The sequence below is a fragment of the Charadrius vociferus genome, unplaced genomic scaffold (assembly GCF_000708025.1).
Source record: "Charadrius vociferus isolate BGI_N301 unplaced genomic scaffold, ASM70802v2 scaffold306, whole genome shotgun sequence".
In the NCBI taxonomy this organism is placed as follows: domain Eukaryota; kingdom Metazoa; phylum Chordata; class Aves; order Charadriiformes; family Charadriidae; genus Charadrius; species Charadrius vociferus.
In genome coordinates, this window is record NW_009648963.1 from 4,754,115 (window position 1) to 4,772,503 (window position 18,389).

General features: G+C 35.8%; 1 protein-coding gene across 1 annotated transcript in view; it reads right to left on the reverse strand.

Moving 5' to 3' along the window:
* The window catches only part of DHX15 (DEAH (Asp-Glu-Ala-His) box helicase 15), a gene marked incomplete at its 5' end in the record, with an annotated part of 40,553 nt that overhangs the window by 6,415 nt on the left and 15,749 nt on the right, over positions 1-18,389 (reverse strand). The window contains 7 exons of the mRNA XM_009887668.1: positions 2,573-2,763; positions 5,049-5,171; positions 8,178-8,369; positions 9,506-9,614; positions 9,781-9,930; positions 11,546-11,632; positions 15,726-15,893. Of these exons, the coding sequence (XP_009885970.1) occupies positions 2,573-2,763; positions 5,049-5,171; positions 8,178-8,369; positions 9,506-9,614; positions 9,781-9,930; positions 11,546-11,632; positions 15,726-15,893 (1,020 nt within the window). The remainder of the gene's footprint in view (positions 1-2,572; positions 2,764-5,048; positions 5,172-8,177; positions 8,370-9,505; positions 9,615-9,780; positions 9,931-11,545; positions 11,633-15,725; positions 15,894-18,389) is intronic.

Below are 18,389 nucleotides of genomic sequence, written 5' to 3' on the forward strand. Positions count from 1 at the left end.
AATTCCACATTTATCAGTCACTGACACACAACTAAAGGCAGGCAAATCTACAGTACTTGGTACTAATTACATAATTAGTACTATTTCAATAGTTGACACAGGCCTGCACTGTCTGACATCAACCACAGGTCTTCATTAGTACAGAAATTTCTACAGTAAAATTTTATGATTGTTTTTAGGACACTAGGCAATTACCAAAGTTGAAAACACTGCAGACAATGAGAAGTATTTCAGAACAATGGCTGCTATTGTTTTTTCTACTGCACACTATTTTTAAACTCAAAGAGTTTAAAGAATCTACTTCTACTATGTCTTGCCCATAGACCTTAGTACTTTACATGCAGAGACTATCTACAGTACGTACACACCCTTTGCGAGTGCTCAGACTTGGAATTCCACGTTTGTTCTGTACTAAAAGGACAAAGAATGATGTATGCATTTCATTACTCCAGTTTTCTGTACAAGAGCCCCCAAATGCCAGAGCCTGAATATCTGCTCAAACAGGGCACAGTGTGCATACAGACTACATTAAGTACTTTGGCTGCTGGTAATCTCTCTTCTGAGTATTTGTAAGTTTTTATAAGTATTTATAAGTTTTCTACTGAAGGTTACTCAAAGCAATATGGAATTCATGACAGAAGGTTCGGAGTCAAGGTCAAACAGGTATCACACTATCATGGAGGTTAAAGAGTTAAAGAAACTCAATAAAATTGACTCAAACACATCAAAGGAGAAAACTGTTGAAACAGCTTGAACTCCAAATGCCTTGAACAGGTCTGCCAGAGCCATCTCTTATTCAGCCCAAAAATTCAATTACGCATTTTGGGTGAGGGGTATGGTAAACAACCTATTGACCAGAGAGGAGACTCCTGGAAAGGCTTTTCTTTTCATCTGTGATAGCCTACTACTGTATTCACAGCAAAAATATAAAGTCAGATCTCCAACTGCTGAGCTGTAGAAACCAAAAAGCCATCTACACCAACAGTGCAGTTCCACATCGATGGCAGGAAAACATCTCTCAGAGGAAGAGTTTTACTGAGTGACATAAAACAAAGTGACAGTGCACAAACTTCCAAGGGCATGACCTCCTATAGCTCCAAGCAAATGAAGGAAGCCATAGGGTACTCTGCCAAACAGAAGTGCCACTGCGGCAATCAGACATGTCTCAACCAGCTGGGGCTCAACAGAATTAAAGGTGTAGGTGGGGATGTGTACTAAAGCATCCCCCCACAAAGATGAAGAAACCATGCCGCTAAAGCAAGGACTGAACACAGTGACTAGCCTGCTTGTCTGAAGGGACAGCAAGACAGTCTTTAGAATCATTTTAATATTAAAAAGTAGCCAACAGCCTTGATCTTCCATTTGCGTTACAGTGAAATGCACATGCTGACATTGATACTCCTGTACTCTAAAAATCCAAAAACATGTTTCTGCTATGCACTAGCTGGCTAGGTTAGCCCTGGGGAAGGCACTGTTTCTTTGGAGGGGAGTTTAAACATACATGGTAGCACATCCGGACTGGGATGCAGACTTGCGTAAGTACGTGCCTGTCAAGCTGCTTGCCATTCTAAACTGCACAGCACTGACCAATCACTCCCTTTTCAACTGGTAAGTTTTTGTGCTCAAATACCACAAGAGCACAGATCAAGTGAACAATTAGGAAACACCATGGGCCCTGGTTGGCCTTCTCAAGGATAACAAGGTTGTGTTCTCCACAAGTGAGATATCAGGCTCTAGCAGAGACATGGCTGAGATGTATCTGAATGCACATTTGCTGGGAAAAACACGATCACAACAGTCAATGAGGATGAAGACTCAATCCCATTAAAGGTTCTGTACCCCTGGGTCTGCAAGAGTCAAAGGGTTTCTTCTAGCCCCAGGGAAGAACGCTGAAGAGAAAAAACACACAGCACAAGGGGACTATGCCAAAAAACAACAAGAAAAAGCCTGCATTCTAGCTTGGAGGCATGCTTAACATGAAATGCAAAGCATCCAGGAGGTAGCAGTGGACACTGGCTTCCGCACCATCCTGGTTCAAGAGTTGAATCAGTTACAAACAGCATGTATCTCAAGATTACAGACCTGCACCAGTACTCCAGTACTTGTGACTCATGTAATTTAAAAGTGAAATATAAATATGGAAAAGTATGCAAGAGAAAATACTCTCCTTCTATAAGGATTAAATAGAATATATAATTAATTATATATTATAATATCATTAATATTTATGTACAACTATACTTACACTGTTTCTATCAGATTACAAGTAATTTTAAAACTACAAGTTTTGCAGTTTCTTTGAAATGTTTTACTTATTACTTTGAAATGTTTGCATTGGTCATGCAAGAAACAGTAGTAAGATTGTCTACAACTTCTTTTTCAAATAAGATTTCACTAAAGACTGTACTACTTGAGTAATAACCAAGCAACCTGACAAAGACTAAGTGGAAATATAGTTAGCCATATGTAATTTAAGTAACATGAATAAAGTTTTGATGAATTCTAATAACGATGTTAACATTAAAAGCCACATAAACACTGAACTATGTTCCCTACAGGAACACACACATACCTGCATGAAATACCCAGTAACTAATGCCTTTCTTATGTTGATATAATAGTCTCGGCTGGTAAAATCTGTGCTTCTACGAGGCAAATTAAATCTATCCATGATTCGTGACAGCTGTTGGCGTACATTGTCTGCAGACATCAGGGACCTGTAGTTAATGAAGTTGTCATAACACCACTGAACCGACTCATGATCTGCAACATTAAAAACATGAATCAAAAATGAGTATTTCGTCCAATTAGAACAAGTAAATAAAACAGCAACTAACCAACTGATCAGTCAGATGAACCAGAAAAGATATCCATAAACTTTTATAAATGACAACAGCTCTTAGTTTAATCAGTCGATTCTTGCATTAGATAAATTGCCCAAATTGGTTTTATTCAGGAAGCATGTGGTCAGGACAAAAGAAAATTAGCTTTTTTCCTCTCACCAACAGAATATACATACAATCATGATGTTTTGCTGAAACACCACACCAAAAAATTTCACACATTAAAAAAAATAAAAATCACACCCTACAACTAGAAAAAAAATCATCTTTCAAACCTGCAGTGCAAGCATAACTGAACATAAGGAACACTACACAATCTTTACCTGTAGTGGGTAGTGAACACACAAGGTTGTACATAATTATACTGTATTTCAGAAACCAAACCCTCCTTAAATTAAGCATTTCAAATAACAGTTAAAGTAGTTTATTTGTATAGCTCTTAACACTAAAGTTTGATGCACCTCACAGCAGTTTCAGGAAGTGTAGGTGACTTAAAATATAGCATCAGTAACAGAACTTGGTACTTTTAAGTTACTGTTTCTACTGTTGCTAGCTCTGATAAGAAATGCGTTAAGACAGCAAGCCTAGAATAAAAACCTGCACCTTCAACATCAAGAAACCCAGCTCTCCCTACCAATTCCGTTACTTTTCAAGTGGTTCTCTTTTACTATTTGTCAGTTTAATAATCCAACAAAACCAGCCGTAAAAAATTTAAAACTTAAAGTATCTCTTGTACAGAGAGACTATTCTTAAATTTCCACTTAAAAGAAGGATGGTTACATAATTGGAGGAAAGTTTGTTTCTGTGCTTTATCTTACAGTATATATTTTAAATAAAGTATGAACACTAAAGCTGTCGTACACTACACAGCAGAATCATAATTGAAGTACCATAGCATGTTAATTTCTGTGCCATTTGAACTGTGCATTTTTGAACACCCAGAACTGATTTATGTTGTTCTAGATACAAACAGTAACAGCATTTTGTCTTCTGATCCTGAATCCCAGAAATCCTTCTCAATTTCACAGTGGAACTGAACAAAAGATTATCCCCCAAATAATTCCATCCCGCAGTAACCTGAGAATGCAAGCAGTGGCTTCCAGAAACATGCACACACAAATGTCTGCAAGACATACTGGACGCTGTTAACGACATACTGGATGCTGTTAACTAACAAGCTAATAGAGAAAACAAGCAACAGATGTCCCCAATTCACAAGTATCTAACAGAAGTTTCTCAGCTGTTGTTTTAAGCAGTTTTGAATACTTTCATTTGGACTTTTACTCTGAGGATACCCTTATTTTGGATTGCCACATGACAGAGTGCCAGCATGTTTTAATGCAAAATTTCTTGATCAAAGTTGCAATAGAGAGGGTTTTTTTTACCCATGGTAAGAGACTGTTGCTTTTTCTTTGTTTACAGGCAAATGCAACTGGAGCACCTAATTTAACCTGGTTGGCAGTTAAGAGTAATCTTTTTACTTACCACCAGGATAAACCACTGTTAAAAAAGTGTGCCACTTATGTAGCCATTTTTCAAGAGAACTCCTAGCTTCACCTGTTTATTCCCATCTTTTTCAAGCTGCTAAAATATACTTCAGCTATGCTGAGGAGGACCAAACATTTTCCCTAAAAATCCATACAACGAAATGAGGTAAATGAAAAATTTCTTATGTCTTTAAGTTACTTCTCATTGAGGCATCACCCCTTTGCCCCTCAATCCATCCCAAGGCGTTATTACAAAATTCCTAACTATATTAAAAAGTTAGGAATAGAAAGGTTTTGGTTCTAGGAACATATCCTTCTCCAAATTCAGAGTATTTTCTGCACTTTTCTCCCTGAAAAATTACTAATTATGCAGATTTTTCTATAATTAATGTCATAACAAACTTCCAATATTTCTTAATTATAAGAACGCTTACTTCCTTCTGTCCAAGGTTACCCAGCATTGATTTAAAAGCCTGGCTCATCTCCATACTCATCAGTTTATTACATGATCTCTTGGCCAGTTCGTTTTGTTTGCCCCCTAAAGGGAAAGTAGCACTTAAATAGCTTTTACATACTTTAGACCAAAAAAAGATTCAAGATTACAACAGAATGGCTCAAAAACCAAGCCCAATCCTTTCAACTGTCTTTGGAACCCAGGAACGAAAGCCAGCAGCACAAAGTATTACCAATAATTTTGCTGTAACAGATGCACACTTACTTTGTTTGAAAGCATGGTAGACATTCAGCAACGTCAAATGATCTCCATCTATGTGGGCAAACCTCATCTTGGCTTCATCTGCTGCTTTCTTTGCTTCCGTGGGGCGAACAAAACACTGTGGGACTAAACAAGGTTGGTATGGGCCCAACACAAACGCCCATATCGATGAGTCACGCATTCACAGATAGAGGAACAAGGCCTAGCTAGGTCAGTTCACAGAGCATAGGGCAGGGCAGGATGGCCTCCAACTGCATCTTGGACTGTTTACTACCTTGATTTGGTACATCAACACCTAACCACATCTGTAAGACAAGAGGGTTTCAAAGCTACAGAGTACCTGATTATTTTAATAGAACTATATATAGGCATCAAAATCTCTAGTCTGAAGGCCATCAAGATTGCCTATGTATACTGGAAGGCTAAACAGATCTTGTTCGAGACCCAGTGCTGATAGCTCTACCAGGAGCTAGTACCCCATGTAACAAAACACTTTAATTGCAAATTTGCTTTCTCAGAAAGCCTCTATGGACAGAGTAAAGAAGATAGTAAATGTACCACACTAGCACAGTCTAAACAAAATCAGTCTAGTAGCAGACTTGTGATAAAACTAAACACACTAGCAAAGTCAAGCCCTCTTCCCCAGATGGTATTGTTATCAGCACTGGTATACAGAAACATGTGAATGAAGGTATTAAGTCTAAAGGTTGTGATGGTAGCGGTAGTGGTGGAAGGTTAAACCGTCCTTTGGCACTACTTGAAATAAAAAAAAAATTTGCAATGTGATGAGCTTTCTCTATCATTATATTCTCTTATAGACATCTGTCTCAGTCTGACTTGAATCAAAAAATCATGTTTTAACATTCCCTTTCCAAATACAGACTACCAAAGACCACAAATAGCATGGCAGCCAACTTAATGGTCTGACAACATTCTTAAAGGTTTGTAGTATCAATACCAATTCACAAGATGTTGAAAGTAGTTACAAGAGATCTTCACTTTACAGAGATCTACAAAAGGAAAATCAGTTTTAAGTATATGTAATTTTTAAGAGGTTAAATTTCAATAAAATTAATGCTAAGTAAGATGCTACAAATCCTTTTATCTTTTTCCAGCTGCTTGCGACTACGTTAGTCTTCTCATAACTGACGCCCACCAATCTCAGGAGAACTCCTTGCATCTCATCTGACCCCAACAAATGAGGTCCTATTTGTGGGGTGTTATGTGGTTTTACTTTATCTTATTCTTAAATTCCCATAAAAGCCCCAAAACAGTACATTTAAAAAATACGTTGAATACCGGATGGAACTTGAGAAAAAAAAATACACACTGTAACAGTGAATCACATAGTAACAAATCAAGACAGACCAATGCATTCAAGAAAATGGAAATGCAGGGTCAAAATAAACACCCTCTATTTTGGGTCCTGCATTTGAAAACAGAGATAAAGCGTATTTTAATTTCAAACTCAGACTAATAAAATAAAATTACAAGTTATTCTATCACTAGCTTAACTTACTGTTTTGAATAAGTAATAACACTTTCTACCCCACAGTAAGACACCACAGCTCTTATAAAATGATATACAATCATTTAATCTGCTCATTTATTCAATGCTATTCTCTGCTCTTTTCTGCTACCTAGTTTCCCATTCAGTCCAAACTATTAATACATGGATTGCTATCTAGAGCCTGATCTTTATGTGGACTTAAGGCACCATAACATAGAGTCGCGCCACTGGTTTAAAAAAGTGCTTACTTTGGGAAACAGTCCTTGCAATCGCTAGGACTATGTTTTGATTTTCTTTAAGAGCAGAGTTTTAGTTACAACCCACACGTTAACCAGCTTGAATCCTTTTTCCAACCCCCCCCAACTTATTTATCACGGCATTAATTGTGCCTTGAAACGAAAAAAGTATCATCATCTGGGAAAAGGTAAATAGAAAAGGAGTAAGACAAATCAGTTGAACATCACAGACAAAAAAAAATACTAGACTGACTGTTCTGCAGTAGAGACTGGGGAGAGAGGGGGAAAGGAAGAGAAAGACAGGCACCAACCTACCACCACCTCCGCAATTAAGCCTACCATTTAATGAAAACAATTATTACGATTCTGCCCTGCCCATCTGCTCTGAGTCTGAACAATCATAACTCTGCAACAAATATTTCAGCTTGTTCTTAAAAACTTTCATATAAATATACTGTGAGACTAAACTGAAGCAACAGATTTTACACTTAGCCAAAACATATTTTTTTTTCTCTAGTCAACCAAGTTAAGCATGTAACCAGTAGACCTGCATTGTGAAGAGCCTGGTAGAACAGCATACTCAAAACACAAAAGAGTAGTTATGAGTAAGAACACCCCCATTTTCATAATAGACTAAATCTTGCTGCTTGTCCTATGACTACTAACTATAAACCAGAGTCAGTTCTACATAAACGGGAAATGAAATAGAAGGCTTGCTTGATAACATTTTTCTCTCATCAAGCTCTCTAGACAAGCAGCTCTGCTCTGATGCAGTGCTATTCACATAATGCAGCAGCAAAGTACAGCTGTGCACACAAATTAATTCTTATAAATATACATCCTCCCCCTCAAAGTTTCTTTCTTCCATTTAAAAGTAAGAACTGTTCTTCAGCTTTGCCACTTAATGACTGAAAAACATATCATCATTTCAGTACAAGCTTATGGTTTAATATAAATTACACTAATCCTTTTGGAAATACTGGGATTTATCAAAGTGCAGAAGAAAGCACAATACAAAATAGATTTTACTGCCTTAAAAACAGAGTGGTTGAGCTGATGTTTCTGGTCCTGACTATAAGCCTAAAAAGAAACCTCTGTTCCACTAGCCTGATTTCCCCCCCCCCATCAACTCAAATATATACACATTTAACTAAACTTAGGACTAAACTGCTTGACCATTTTATTCCTGTTTATTTCCTAACATTACTATTTATTAGCTTCCAGGTCTCTACATAAACCCATAATGATTGAATAAACCCCTACAGGAAGTTTTAAAAGACAATTCTATTAGAAATATTTATATTGTTTATGTTTTTGATGTGGAAAACTCAAATTTTTCCCAAACTGAAGCTTTGCATTTTGTTAAAAAAAATTCCCTGCTATTACCTGACAACATGGCAGTAATAGACAGGACCTCATTAGAACAGTTGTAGTCACAACTTGCAATAACCATTTTAGCAAGTTGTGGGTCCAATGGAAATTCAGCCATCATGGATCCCAACTCAGTCAAGTCTCCATCATCATTTAAAGCAGCCAGATAATTCAAAAGCTCTAAGGCTCTCATCAGAGTTTCAGGAGCTGAAAGAAAAAAATATTTAGGTAGGCACATTAATCAAACTGCTCAGAATACACAAAAAATGAGGAGGCACAGACCAATATGTTTTTTCATTCACCATTCAACTGATTTCCAAACACAAAGTTGTGACCAAATTCATCTAGATGTGAATGAATTGGGGGGGGGCCCTGCACGGGACGGATAGACACACCCAAGAATCACTTATTCAGATGAGCTCTTAACTGGATCAAAAGTTTGGTAATTTGAACATTACTGCTTTTTGAAATTCAGACAGCAGTGGCATTGTGAAATACTCAGTATCATAGTAATATCACTTCCCTTGTTTTTTCCCTTTGCGTTTTCCCTTGTTCCATACAAGCAGATCGATACAGTCCTAAAATCTCAGCCATGTAAACTTCAGATACGTATAGCCTTTTACAAACCTGAGCCTGTGAGCATGTTCTCTTAACCCTGCATTCCTCATAGCAGGTGTATATTACACCCACAAATAGAAGGACATCCAAAAGCCTTCTTGCTAAGCTATCACACACTGCACAGCACAAAACACAATTGTTCTGTGGAGTTATTTAAAAGCTTAAAACTTATATTTTTATTTTAGGGACAGAAAACAACCAACTTTGATCTATTTATATATGGCTGATCTATTTTAATTAGCAATATAACCCAGTTATTTTTAAAGTATATATGAACATTTAACACTGTTAGAAGGGAGATGAACATTATGTATTTTTGGCTCAAACTATGAAGTTATTCAGCTTTAAAAACGCTAGCCAATTTTATTTACATACAGTTGTTAACTGATGCACAATTCGAACGCGTAATCAAGGTGATAAGTAAAAAGACCTCATCACATAATAGATTTTCTAATGCCCACAATTTTGTCTCTGCAGGTAAGGGGCATTCAGTAGATCCCTTGTTTCAATTAAAAGCTGTTATGCAGACAGAAACATAAAAAGCTTGCTTTGATAAGACTCAGAGCACTAAATTTCAGGATAAACAAAAGCCATTCCTTACAGATTACAATAAAAACAGCAAAAAAACATAGGAGAATTTATCCCATGTTATTATATAAAATATTTAACAAAATTAAGTCAAAATGTAACACTTAGAGTAGACAAGATAAAATAGAAATAAATACCTGGAGGATCCATAAAATCAAAGTGCACCAAATCATCTATACCAAGCTTCTTGAGCTGCAATACTACAGATCCTAAGTTAGACCTCAAAATTTCAGGGTATGTGTTGTCCTGTGGGGAGAGAGGAAAAAAAAAGAAAATTCAGAACATTTGTTCTTCCAAACACTTGAAACACCACAAGCATTCAAATGCTGACTATGTTTGGTAGCATGGCATTCTACTACCTGTATTGATCAGATGTTTTAACATACACATTCTAAAAAAAGCAGTATCTTACCTGCATTTCAGTTTTGTAAGCCTTCTCTGTATAAAGCCTGAAGCACTTGCCTGGTCTAGTACGACCAGCACGGCCAGCTCGCTGTTGAGCAGAAGCTTTACTAATCGCTGTCACCAAGAGAGACTCCACTCTGATACGAGGATTGTACACCTATTTGAAAGTGGAATCAGGGCAGGAAAGAAGGAAAAAAATTAAAATCACTCATAGACAAAGACAACTATCTAAAAAAAAAAAAACCCACAAAGACTGCTTTAAACTTATTTTCAAACACAGCTTCTGACTAGGAAATCACAAGTTACATGTATCTGAAATGAGGAAAAAAAATTGGCTACAAAAGCCTTTGGATAAGTGACAGAAAGCTTCAAATACAACTGCCTAGAGAACAGCATTCACTTTTTATTCATTTGTTAACAACAACTCCTGCCAGGCTCCTTGTCCTCCTTGAATGTGTGTATTTTTAGATAAGATTTTCATGGCAGAAGGAATGTGTCCAATTTGATCTACAGAGTGCTAAACACACTCTTGATGCTCAAATAATTCCATGAAAAAAGCTGTCTTGATACAATTATAAGGTTGAATAATCATATTCTAGAGGTCAGAAAAATCTAACATTAAGGTTGAATGCAACTGTAAAAGTCAGACCGATGACGAAGCAAGACTGTATTTCAAGGGTACATGCAAACTGTCACAGTACAAAATATATACTGGAGTTTACTGTAAAATTTCCATTGCAGTCATAGATAAACAGCAGCCTTGCCAACTCAGTAAGGCTCATGAAAAAGAAAATACTGTAAAAAAAAAAAAAAGCAGTAGTCAGATATTAGTTTCAGCTGAAGATGTTTTTCGGTCCATGTTTTAACACCCTCCTGGCATGAACAAGTATAAAATATGTACAAAAACCTTTATTTCTTATTACAGATTGTATTCTTCCAGTATAAGAATTACTTGTGAAAAAACTTGGTGACTGAAACTTGCATATGAAGATGCATTGACTGTACTCACATTCTGCTGTATCTCCAATTTTGCAAAAGTTTAAAAGGCTGAGAATGCGTGTGAGTATTAAAGGAAAAGTCTAAGAAACCAAGTTATAAGGACAGTTATAGTTAGTGAAAAAAAATAAGTGAAGATTAAGAGATTTGTGTTTCATTCTTTCTTTAGTTATTGGGTTGACTGTAGGCAAGCTACTTCAGATACTCTGAACATCTCATAAATGTTCCAAGATGCACAATACAAGCTCGAGGACAATCTTCAGGGCTTGAGGTAACCTTCAGGTACATGAGAAATACTGACAAGAAACAGTACCACCCTAAGTACCATTTCTCTCTTCTCATTTTAGTGCTGGAGTTTTCTATGCTAACACGACTTCAAAGAAGTCATGGCTTCAAGCACCATTTTTGTTTACTTTTGTATTATTTCTTGGTTTTACTTGAGCATTCTCAAGCATAGACACATGGTACAAAACCACTCTTAAAGTATCTAGGAAATTCATATTCCAGGCCTAACTCTGAAAGTCCTCACATTCCAATTCTTTTAAAAAAAAAATTTTTCTGCACTGCACTGTTTTGGACTGCTCTAGATATCTAAAGTTTGCAGACTAAGTGCAAACCTAACATAAGTTAGAAGCAAAACAAAAATAAAACCACCAAGGTCAAGATTCCAACTGCAACAAGACCTATCAGTGTTTACAAAGGGAAGAGTTACCTGAGCAAACCAGATTCTAGTATCTTTCCTACTATAAAGAAAGAGAAAACTAAATAGTATTTACCTTCTGTTTTGCAAAGCCAGGATCAATCACAAACACAACACCATCTATTGTTAGTGATGTCTCAGCAATATTAGTGGACACAACAACCTGTCAAAAAAAAAAATTAGTAAATTTAATTGATTTGTCCTGTAGATGAAAAGCTCCGATTCTGTCTCTGCACCAAGAATTTTCAGCAAGCTTTCCTTCACTTCATCAATAACTACCAGTGCTGTGCTCCAACACTTTTACAGGATGATCTGAAAACAATCACATGAGCTTCTATTGAAATCAGAGCAATTTTTGTCCACTGTTTCTGTTCCCCATCTCTATTAACAATGTAACAAATTTTAGTTTTGAGAAAAAGAAACAGAAGAGCAAATATTTTACTTACACACCTGCTATTCAAAATTTTTCTCACCTCTCTGGTAAAAAAACAGCTTACACTAATTCCTTTAACATGACCCATTAATTCCAGCTTTTTGACTTTAAAAAAAACCAAACAACCCAAAACAGGGCAAACTGATTAAACAATATTAAACCAAAGGTTATATAACTGTACCAGCACAGTATGTTCTTTTACTTTGTTTGGAATAAAGCTGTTATCAATACATTCCAGCTAAAATCCTGAACAACATATATTTAATTTCAACTTCGAATATGTGGTAATTTAAAAAGATAAATGTCTCTACATATTTTAAGGTTACATTCTGAAGTTTCCATAAACTTTCTGAAGGTCAAGTCTCATGCCAAAATTAAAGCAAAGGTGATATCTGAGTTCTGAACCTTGATTCACGATCATTTCAATTTTATGTTCAGAGATGCAGTGTAACTGTCTACAGATATCATTAGCTCTCATCCCAATAGTGACCGCATTAAATCCCGTTATTAGCAAGTTTAATCAGCTACCTCAGAAAGGACCCAAAACCTATTCACAGCACTTCATCAAAACTACTTACCTTTCACCTCTTTATTTCAGAGCATTCTGTCATCATTGTTTTCAGTTTAGCAATTAGAATTTGAGACCCCTAACAATTTGTTGAGAATTACAATGAAGCCAGTGGCTGGACTAGATTGATAATCCTGCTGATTTCTCTTCCTCCTGGCTGATGACTTTGCCAGTCAGCTACTTATTACACTCAGCTTGTCTTTTATTAAGCAGTCTTAAGGTCTAAGCTTCCCCAAATACTACTATATATTGAAAGCAATGCTTCAGTGGAAAAAAAAATAAATTGAAATTTGGAATTATGGTGCTCCACCCCGAAATGATCTGCTACTTAGAACTCCTCAAACAAACAAACAAAAAAAAAATCACATACACCTTTCATTCTCAAGTAACCTGCACTGATTAGTCAGAGAGAAAAGCCGCAAATATCAACACAATTAAGTGCTGACACAAAACCACAACACATTTCCACAAAAAATTTACAAGTAATTAAATATTCAAATTAAACTAGCACTCCCATGTTAAAAGGCTAGTTGATCCACATTCAAGTTGGTGTTACAGAGTGTACCTTATCTAAAAAGTCTCAGCTTTTACTGGATCTACTAAGGTATCGAAGCACCCAGACCCAGAATGCTCAAATACCAATTACAGAGCAGCATCAAAAGGTTTTGTTCCTGCTTTTTATCACCAATTTCTATTAGAACACTTCAATACCAATAACTCAATACTGTTAGTATGCTTAATCCACAGAGGTCCAGCAATTTAACTTGTACTTGAATTTACCCAACTTGTAATTGAATCGTACAGATCTTCCCAAAGTTAGAAAGAGCAGTTATTTACACAGTGGATTCTGTTGTATGTATTAATCTCATCTGTTAATGTCACATTGCTTAAAAACTACAATTAATGAATGTAAAAACAAGAAATTTAAGAAAAAACTTGAGATTACCCCACATCTTTCAAGTCTAAATCAAAAGTACAAAGTTATTTGGAAATCAAACAAATGAAATTAGCGCTAAACTACATAAAATAATAAATTGTACCTAATTAGCTTTAACTGCCATTTTGCAGTTACTGAAATGGTTACGTTAAAAGTGTTTCTAAATAACAGGCTGACAGTTTGATACACCAAGGAGTTTTACACATTAATTTAAACACGTTACTTTGAATATTAAAATATATGTAATATCTATATAAAAGTTATATTTATATTGCATATGTATTAACTAGTAATGCTTAAGACTCCTGAAACAGAAAGTAAAATGCAGTTTGGAAAAAAGTGATAAGATAGGAAAGGGGAGTAGAAAGGCTCCTTCTCAAGTCATCTTCATCTTCTTCCACAGTATAAATTAAATACTCTAATAAAATGCTTTTACTAGTTAGAATTAATCATCTTTAATCTTAAGATTTCTTGCAGTAATAGCTGAACTTGCCTAGCACATCTAAGAGGACAAAAAAAAAAGTGCTAAGTTATCAAGCTACATCAGTACTAGCCGTTACCACCACTGCTATTGCAAGATGCCACACAGCTTTCAGTATCTTTTCCTTCACAAAGTTAAAGCTCAGGAGATACAGACACTGCAAACACCTCACTTGGTCTTTATGACCATTAAAGCCTTTGAAATGATTCAGATCTCCTGCTAGCTCTCTCCTCACCAGTTCTAAAAACTAGGTTCAACTCCCACAGGAGACTGTGAAAGCAGACATTTTGTAAGATAGTGGAAGCAGAGCAACACATGGTCCTACTTTACATATTGTGATCACTTAGACTGAAACTAAAACAACATTTAAACAAATTTACAACACAGACTTTCACTCATTGCTAGATTTTTTTTTATAGAGCTAAAACCAAAATACAGAAGCCAGAACACTTCAGCCAAAGCACACAAAGAGCAAAAGGGATCTTTTGTTTAAAAAACCAACCAAACAAAAAACCCACAAAACAAAACCAAAACACCATAATGGCTTTATAGGTCTGAATCTGTTGCTTATGTATTTTGTGCCTGCTTTTGCCTACAGTTGGTATCTTTCCAGCATGGTAATCTTTCTCATAGTAAAATAGTTGATGCACTGAGAGTGTATTCCTCTTAGACACGGGTACTGGCTTTGTCAGTTCAACATAGCGAAAACTACACACTGCATCTGTTATCCGCTTATCAAGAAAACCAGAAACTGCCTAATTTGAAGTGCAGTTTTAAACATGAATGAAAATTTAATGAAATACACAGCTATTACTTGTTCATCACTGAAAAGCAATTTCATTCAAGTCATTTGCTAACACAATCTTGTTGCATTAGTTTCATGATTTCAGATTGAAAGCTTCTTGCAATCAACTTCAATAGGAAAAAGAGGATCATTTCACTAAATTCATTAAGTGATTTATTCTTCCAGAAGACTAGAAAGTTTTCACTAGTATTCTACATGTATTGTACTGCATAAAAAAAGCAAATAATCAAGGAACAAACCCTGCCTAGAGCAGATAGTATGATTCAGCTTTGACCTTCGAAATCTTAACTTTGTAATCACTAGTTTCACATAGCATTAGCTCAACTTCAGGAACCTCTATTAAGACTCCTTCAAAATGTTCTGTTTTAAAGAAATAACCACATAGTTTCCAATGTGGTTTATGTGAGCATTCAGGAATTGAACTATTAATTTTATGAAGAACATTCACTAGTGCCATTTCAAGTTTTTCAGTTTCTCAATCCATTTTGCCCAAATGGAAGAATCTCAATTCCATCCTTATGACAGAAAACACAAACCTCTAACTTCAATGTACTTGTCTTAACTCACACCTTCTCGTAAAACTTGAGAAACAGACAAAACCTGCCTGATAACATCCCTTGAAGAGACAGTCCATTTTGTTTCCAAAAAAAGGATGTCTAAGAACTTAGGAAATAAAAATCCCATCCCTCCCCTTAAATCATGTGGTTGTCAAATTCAGTGTCTGATCTGACTTGTTTTATTTCTCGTAAGAAACTTAAATGAACGCCACTCCCATTCAGAAAAATCAAATTGCTACCAGAACATTCTGGCCTTATAGACAGAAGCCAGAATTTTGAATGGCAGTGAGAAACAAACTCCAAGTTATCTTAAAAAATGTTAACGTTAATTTTGGATTATTAAGGTTTATCAAAGAAACTTTCTACTTGTTGCTGGTCCAAATATATTTAAAACACCTGAAACTCTTATTTAATTGCCCACACAACTGTAAGTAGCTAGTTACTGAAGAGCATACTAAACCAGCGTACTATTTACCTTTCTTCCTATTGCTCCATTTTGTTTTTTTGGTGGGGGAGGTTCGAAAATCCTTTGCTGTTGCTGCGGAGGAAGGGTGGAATACAATGGAATGATTTTGATGTCACCAACTTCAGGGCCTAAATCATCGATTTCACGTTTTATCCTCTTGCAGGCTTCATCAATCTCCTGCAAAACAAAAATACTGGTTAAAAGAGAACCCCATGAAAAAGGCATTGCATTTTATTTTAGAGTGCCTTATGACAATTATATTAAGTCTACACCCCGAAGAACAATTACAATAAAAATAATTTAAAAAAATCAATCAAGGTGCTTACTGAATTTGCAATTGAATTTCCACAATACTTCAAGATGCTTCATCTTCTATACTCTAATGAACAGCCTAATTTGCATTCAACATCCTTTTTCTTTTAGTCATGTTTCCTAATTAATTCTCTACAAATTGTACTAAAATTGAAATCTCTCACCCTGGAATATTAAACTGCACTCATGACCTTTTCAATTTTCACAATCTAAAAGAAATTGATGTGCAAGATAGTTAAAATAAGCCAATTAAGCTTTAATGTCACATATCACTAATGCAATTATATGGAAGATTTGCTTCATTGTACCTAATGAGAACAAACACCTTTACAGTATAAACATGGACACTCAAAACCAAACCTCTCAATCCAGTGTTTCAGATTTTACTTTGAAATTAACTGACATCCTATTTAAGTTTAGAAAAAGTCATTGAAATACTCTCAAGATGAAAGATTTTTCATGCCTTTACATTAGTATTTTCTATGGTATTTGTTAGCTTATTTTCCGACTAGGTTACCATACAAAAAGTTCACCACAGCTCAATCATTTATAATTCCATTTCATTTTAAAACAACTATATTTAAGTCAGCTAGGTGACCTATAGTTATGACAACATTTAACGAAAATTAAAGTGCACAGAAATTCAGGTTAATGAATAACACAATTCATTAATTTCAACTTAAAAATTACAACAGAGTCTCCACTGGTATAACTAAGAGGCACGCTTACCAACTATTGATATGCCAGCTGAACCACTGATGGGAGAATGAAGTTATCACAAGAAGCAACAGTAGGCAAAAGCAAAAAATAGCTACAACATACTCCGGGAAAAGAGGCCAAATCTCCCTTATCACAAATAATTCACCAGCCTGAAGCTGAAGTGATGCTTAAGACCCTCAAGCAAATATACAGAACAGGTTAACCTAAAGGCTATATAAAATTACTGCCTCAAACTGCAATTAGAAAAACAAAAGCAGACTCCTTTTTAAAACCATAAATTCAGATACATCTTGGAACAAATCTGGGTCTTTTTCATTTGTTCTTAAAGAGACTTGTAAGTTTTCAGCACAACTGTATTGAGTACATTTAAAAGAAGCACAGACAATACAATACTCATGTTCTGTATTGATCAGCATGTATAATTAATATAAGCATGGTAAAATGAAGGCGCTCTCTCTTTAATGTCAAAGAGCCCTTTAATAGTAAGCCTAATGCTTTTTGGCATTATCTTCCCAATTTGAATGAAGTGCAGATATTTACAATAAGACCTCTTAAACAAAGGTGCACTTTGCCAACAAATCCAACACACCCTTCATAAAATGTAAGAGGCATACAAGAAACTGAGCTGGAATGCCCCCTACTGGTTTTTCAACAGAGAATGAATTTCTTTACACAGTAGTTAATACCTGGTGTTCTGTTGATAAACCCCTTTAAGTTCAGTAATTCCTCCCAGTGAAAAGGAAAAACCTAACTTAATTGACAAATCATACACAGTAAGTTAATACTTAAACAATGGTGCTTATGTAAAAAGTCAACACTTTAGAAGCAAATAGTTGACTAACTAGGCAGCAACACTCCCTCTCAAATTTACACCTATTCAAAGTCTTGACGAGCTGATGCTTGGGCCTGTTAAATACTTAATAGAAAATCAGATTGTATCTTTCAGGAAAAAAAAAAAATCCCACAAGCCAAACGCTAAAACAAATACAGTACAAACCTTAGTTCCTGATCTGAAGGTCACTACACTGTTTCATGGAATTTGAGCAGAATACACTGTGTAATTGGGAAAGCTATGATGCTGGACAGGATGCTTAATCTTCAACTGTAATGACTAGAGACTCCAGGACAGTTTTATACTTAAGAGATAGTAAAATACAAGCAAGCAGTGATAAATGAAAGTACTACCCTTTTCAGGCCACATGTGTTCACAGCCACCTATCATTATCTTTCAGAAGAGATAAAAGTGTTTTTTTCTCCCTAGAGTTTCCTAATGCAGTTTCAAAGTATCCCTAATCGGGACTCATTAAAATACTTCAAAACAGAGATGACAAGCGCATATATAACCATAACCTCTGCAAATCTGCAGAGACTAAACTACAGACCTCATCATAAACTGCTGAAAGAAGGATGCAAGTCACCAAGAGCCACTGTCACTCATCTAAAGACAAGAAAAGAGAATTCTTTAGTACTGAATTGTTTTAATTACACAAAAAAAAAGTAAAGACAACAGGCTGAGAGCGTTGGGATTGTTCAGCCTGGGGAAGAGAAGACTCTGGGGACACCTTATAGCAGCTTTCCAGTATCTGAAGGGCACCTACAAGAAAGCTGGAGAGGGACTTTTTACAAAGGCATGAAGTGATA